At 39.1% G+C, this 6,417-nt stretch overlaps 1 protein-coding gene across 1 annotated transcript; it reads left to right on the top strand.

The window, feature by feature from the left end:
* Positions 1 to 261: 261 nt before the first annotated feature.
* On the top strand, positions 262 to 1,122 carry LOC136267608 (uncharacterized). The gene has a single exon (XM_066062767.1). It carries the CDS (start codon positions 262 to 264, stop codon positions 1,120 to 1,122), a length of 861 nt encoding a protein of 286 aa, XP_065918839.1.
* The last annotated feature ends 5,295 nt before the right edge of the window (positions 1,123 to 6,417 follow it).

Here is a 6,417-nt window from a genome sequence, read left to right on the forward strand (position 1 = left end):
AGGCTAGAGTCCCTGGAAGTGACGATAGGGAAATCCCAAACACCTAATAGGCCTGGTTATGGCAGGGATAGGGGAACCGCAGAGACCGACACATTGGACCGTGCTACAATTGTGGGGAGGAAGGCCATTTACGCCGTAATTGTCCTTTAAACTACTATGGACCAGCCCCGAAGGTGGATGACAGCTGGTCTCACCGCCCATAATCCACCTGGTCTGCTAGGTCATTCACCAGTAACTATCTAATTAGATTCGGGTGCGGCGATGTCAGTGGTACGGTTGGACACTTTTCCCAGTGAGTTCCGATGTAAGATTGCAGAAGCCAAATCAGCACTTGTGGGAGCAAGTGGAACCCTGTTGGATGTGGTTGGCCAGATCCAGATTCCAGTGAAGATAGGTACTTATCAGACTGAACAGGTATTCACTGTTGTAAACACTTTAACTGTTGATTGCCTACTGGGAGCTGATTACCTAGTCACATATGAAGTCATAATTGACTATAAACACAGTCATGTTGCTATCAAGGGCCATGAAATACCGTTTACCCTGACTCATGGAATAGCAAATTTCATTCAACCTCCTATCAATATGGTGATATGTGCTGATAAGAATGTTACCATTCCAGGACGTACAGTGCAGCTAGTGGATGTTTTGTTACCCAAGGAATTGAGGAAGCAGGATGTAAACAGCATTAAGCCCACTGATAACACTAAGCTTCCACAACACCTAATGGTGGCCAAAGCCCTTAGTCCAGTCCTAAGTGGCAGAAGTGCCCTTCTCCAGATGATGAACAGCAGCCCAACAGCTGCCACCATCTATAAGGGGACCAAAGTAGGGATTGCTACACCGCTATCAGAATTGCTTATGGTAGATGCTATCGAACAGTCATCCATGTCACAGCCCGCCTCTAATGTAGACCTCACAGAATCCATGTCCCAATTTGATCTTAATGTAGACTTTACAGAATCAGATCTTTCTACTGACCAACAGTGGGAGCTTCTTGCGCTGTTACATCAATACAGGGATTTGTTTGCTATTAAGGATCAGCCCCTAGGACGAACGTCAGTTGTAAAACATACCATCTACACAGAGGGCCCGCCCATCTGGCAACCTGTACGCCACTAGCCATTAGTCCTACAAGATGCTATTGGTGAAGAAGTACAGAAGATGCTTCAACAGGGAATTATTCACCAGAGTTTTAGCCCCTGGAGTTCACCAGTGGTCATGGTATGGAAGAAAGATGGATCCTGGCGATTCTGTGTGGACTACCGTAAGCTTAATTCCATCCAAAAACAGCTTATAGCTGTAAAAAAAGTGCGCGTCCAAGTAAAGCAGAGTTAACTGCGACAAAAAGTAATGATATCATAATGCGGCCATGTGCGAGGTGTGCAAGTTGTAAAATTAATATTAGCTAATCAGATAATACAATGTTATTGTTAAAGTGTTAATAAGAACTATGTGATGCTGCTAGTTTTTAAGTGTGTGAGCATCTTCATAAATGCCACATAAATTTAATTCTCAATGAAGCAATGTGTATAGATTCTCTGATAGTAATAAATAGTTTGAGTTTGGCCACCTTTCCTTTGTTCGTAGCATTGCTGTATACAGGAAAGGCGGCCAAACTCAAACTATTTATTACTATCAGAGAATCTATACACATTGCTTTATTGAGAATTAAATTTATGTGGCATTTATGAAGATGCTCACACACTTAAAAACTAGCAGCATCACATAGTTCTTATTAACACTTTAACAATAACATTGTATTATCTGATTAGCTAATATTAATTTTACAACTTGCACACCTCGCACATGGCCGCATTATGATATCATTACTTTTTGTTGCAGTTAACTCTGCTTTACTTAGACGCGCATTTTTTTACAGCTATAAGCTGTTTTTGGATGGGATTTCAATACTTTTTGTTAGAATAAGCAACGCACTGTTGATAACAGTAGGTGAGTTTCCATGGTTTTGACAGAAACCCCAGATTACAGTGACAGAATATTAAAATATAACTGTAATTTTAGTGGCCAGGGCCGCCCACATTGGGGGTAACTGGGGTATTTTGCCCCCTACCACAGCCCGAAAGGGGCCACTTGAATACCTGTTTAAAGAAAGATCGATATACTCTAATAGAGCAGTCAGGATCTAGACCCTTCCTTGCCCCTGGGCCCCTCTTTAACTCTTTTCCCTGGGCCCTCTAATTTCTCTGGACGGCCCTGTTAGTGGCATGCAACTGCAGTCAACTAACACCCATTTTAACTAGTAAACCCTTAACAACACTTAGCCTTTCATCTTGTACTGCATTGAAACGATCAAGATACTCTATTAGAGCAGTCACAAAACAGCTGTAACACAGCAATCAATATTTAGCATAGTTACAACTTCTGCTTAGCATGGGATTGTATGGTTTAAATTACTAGCTATTTACAGACTTTACAATATAAAAATATGGCACTTGTAGAAATGTGACTGTTCTATTAGAGTACTTCAAGCATTGACTAATTCAAGTGAAGAAAGCTACGCCCCTGCCAAGAGATCTTGTGAAATGAAATGAGAATAGTAAAGAAAAGGCAAATATGTACAGAGACAATAGAGGGGCGCGTAATTATGTCCTGTTGTAAATAAACGCCTTTAAAATTTATATTACTACTAAATAAACGCACCAGAATAGGCTTGTGTGGCTGTTGTCTCCAAGGTTGTCTCATTACTTGTCTTTTCGTGTTGAAGGGATTTAGTCGCAATTGGTGAGTTTAACTATACATGTATTTGTGTTGTAAAACTTAATTGTAAAAAGGCGATTAGCACATATATCATGATAAACATGTATTTGTCACAGTAGAGTCTCTCACGAAGTCACGATTATTACGAGACATTGGACCAGGGTAAAAAATTTACTGCTATATTTAGAGGTTGTAGCATTTGTATATCTTAGTACCTTAATAAATAATCCCCCATGATCACTAATCACTAATAGTACAGTGAAAACTGGTCATTATTCAGGCTGTAGGGACAAAATTTTCTAACCTTGCCTTTTAAAGAAGTGGCTGCATTATGCGGCCTTAAAAAAAGGTAAGAAGCATGCTGTTCTAACTGGCTATAGAGATGGATTTAGTGTATGACAGCGTATGAGACAGTGAGTGCTGGCAGCAAGGGGGCAGCCAATCTGTTAGAGCACCAAAAGCACTGCTTCAGACATAGGCAGTTGACTGTCAGCCCCAAGTGTAAAAAGTTTCACTATTGGTCCTTATAAGCTCCTGATGAAGAAAGTGATGAAGTCATTATCCATAGGATATATTTTTCAGAGTATCCATTTCAGTTCTACAATATAGTAGCCAAGCATAAGATGAACATAACACAGCATTCCAGTAGTTTAGTGGTGACCACAACACTGCCTGAGTTAAACTGTGGTGAGATTTGAGACTACCAGAAGCCCTGGAATGTCTTCAACACATGAAATACCAAATATCTAATGCCTGGCTTTCATCCACAGTGGACCTGTCTTGGTGGCCACTTGTACAGAAGGGAAACAGCTGCCACACAGTCTTGCCAGCGAAACAGCTAGTTGCCACACCCCTTAATTATCAATTTGTAAAATCTTTAGCAAAATTGTGTGTGCGAGCAAGTGCGATGTGGCAGTGCCGTGTATATGGTTGCTGCCTAGCAGTGACACATCACGAGTATTGAAGTCACAATGTGTTACTGTATCATCCATCTAAATACAATCTCTGAATGTGTCATTTTGTGTAGAGAGCAATCTTCCACAAGAAGTGACCTGCAAGTTTCAGTGTATATTGTTAACCATTAATATTGTTCACAATATTGTGAACTATATGTACAGTGAAACCTCACTTAATGGCCACCTCTTTAATAAGACCACCTCATTATATTGGCCACCTCTAGTAGGTCCCAAATATAGCTAAGCATTACTTATGACCTCATTAATAAGGCCACCTTGTTATTCAGGCCAAATTTTTTGGTCCCACAGCTGGCCATATTAATGAGGTTTCATTGTACTTATGTGAATTTTTATTTTTCGTAACTTTTCTTCAGGTTTACTGATGGGCACTATGAAGCATTGTTGACTGGTACGTGTATAATGTGGTGACTTGAAATGCTAAAACAGTAAGTAGCATGTCTTGTATGTACATGTAATGTGTTGTAATGTGTACACACATCCACACATCTTAGAAATAAATATTATTGTATTCTCTATAAATAGTCAGTTCTATTGTGCCACTGGGTCATAAGTTGGTTGAGTATGGATTATCCAGGGCACTTGAGTCACATTTTGTCCTGGCCAAGTGGATCTCATCCACTGACAGAATATACAGGATCAGAACACGTGTATAAATTACGGTGGAACTTGTTTATTGCCACCTTCACTCATTCAGCAGGTAACAGTGTATAAATTCTCAATTGGAATTGGCTTTTCAAGAGTGGTTGTCTTTCTATACTAGTGGCCATTAAGATAGGTTGTACTGATAGAGTGTACATACTAGAGATGCAACAATATCCTCCACTTAGTGTCGTTTGATAGTGATGCAATGGAGACTATGTATTATTGCATTTAAATACTATACTATTATATTGCAACTCTAGCACGTATTTATAACAGGAATGTTTGTTAACTGTTTAGACATACTGGAGCCACACCCACTCATCTGGATTCTACAAATGGAGTCATACCAACTTGTTGTCATCATACTTACTCGTTACTCCCATTGTGTTTGGATGAATATACATGCCGTCATGTGAGACTTGCTATCATGGCGGGCCACTGGAAAACATTTGCATAGCAGTTATATTACAGTCATTATTGTACAATTCTTACATTATTGTTGTGAAAAATGTTTGGTATTCATGTGTCTCCTCTGTATGTTGTAATTACATGTGTAATTTTGTGTGGGGGTGCTATAAAATGCAATAATGCATGGTGACAATTGTATTAGGCGATTTTGCACACTTCCTTTTAAGCTAGCTACATGTGCTAATTACTCACAGCTTGTGTCAACAACTGGTAACCGCAGTTGTACTCTTGTGTCATTCTTTAAGCCGCGCCCATAGAGGACAAATTATGTGGGGGCGACTAATTTCAAAACGAAGGATGGTATGCAGCACCATAGATTATATCTATGGACTATAATCTATGGCAGCACACTTCTTGGTGGCTATATGTACTGATTAACTACATAGAGCGCCAGTTCATCAATACCCAGTGACCGCAGTTGTGCTCTGCGTCATTCTTTAAATTCCGAGTAAAATTCTTAGAGAGCAAATGACGTGGGGGCGACTAAATTCAAATTTCAAACTAGCCATTCTCGAAAACAAATGTTTCAATCTGAACGAAACTTTCAGAACAGTTTAAAGACACATTGCCCTACATGCCAAGTGAGTATTGCGGAAAACAACAATCTGGGATTTGTATTTGGCCTCTAGGTCGACTGAGGACGACTGAAACTTCGTTTGGTGCTGAAATCACGACTGTAGGGTAAGGCCACACCAAGTCAAACCTTAGTTTCTGGTCACCCGCCCGCATGGTAAACCTGAAACCCTAGTTTATGAGGACTATTATTAATATTACAGGTGCTTAAGTGCACGTGACCCAGCAAGACACTTATTTTTTACTGCAAAAGATCGATATACTCTAATAGAGCATTCAGGGATTCCAATAGAGCAGTCACACTACTCTTAACTCTAATATTAGGTATATATGCCACACTAATAAAATATTTCTAACTATAGCTAGTTTTGTCCTTGATTATATAGCTGTTCAGATTATAACTGTTACTAATGCTTCTGTAACCAAAGTAATTTCAGTAGCATTAACTACTAGTCCATGCAGATGGGCCATAGCTTTAACTTTATAATTCAAATGTAGTCCTCTAATGATTAGTCTAATTCCTTATCACTGAACACTACAGGGGTATGGAAAGCCGGCAACATTCGGTGAGCTTAAACTTAAACTTTTCCATAACTAAAATTAGATTGGCAAGTAGAAACCCTGATAGTTTAAACATTCCCAGATGATCACTAAAAAACAGTAGTCTGGAGCACTCAATGACTCAAAACTTTGACAGTTACTTTTCTCAAGGTTACTGAATAGAAGGCTGGAAACTCATAGCTAGTGGGCTAAGACTTTACATTTGAATGAAGAATTTCTGATGTGAAAATAGAAGTTAAATTTCATTGTGTATCATGATCATTTGAACAACTTAGCTATAAGTCATAGTAATACTTTCCTGACATAGCTAATGAGACATTTATTTCACTTGGAAAGCATAAGTAGCTACATGAGCAAAACATTTCCTATAGTATATTCTAAATAAATAAATAAATATAATTTATACTTAAATGCTATACATCAGTGTATAGCTAGCCATGATCCATCAACAACTTTCCTAGTGCATTTTTTGCCG

Source organism: Dysidea avara, chromosome 9 (genome assembly GCF_963678975.1).
Source record: "Dysidea avara chromosome 9, odDysAvar1.4, whole genome shotgun sequence".
In the NCBI taxonomy this organism is placed as follows: Eukaryota; Metazoa; Porifera; class Demospongiae; order Dictyoceratida; family Dysideidae; genus Dysidea; species Dysidea avara.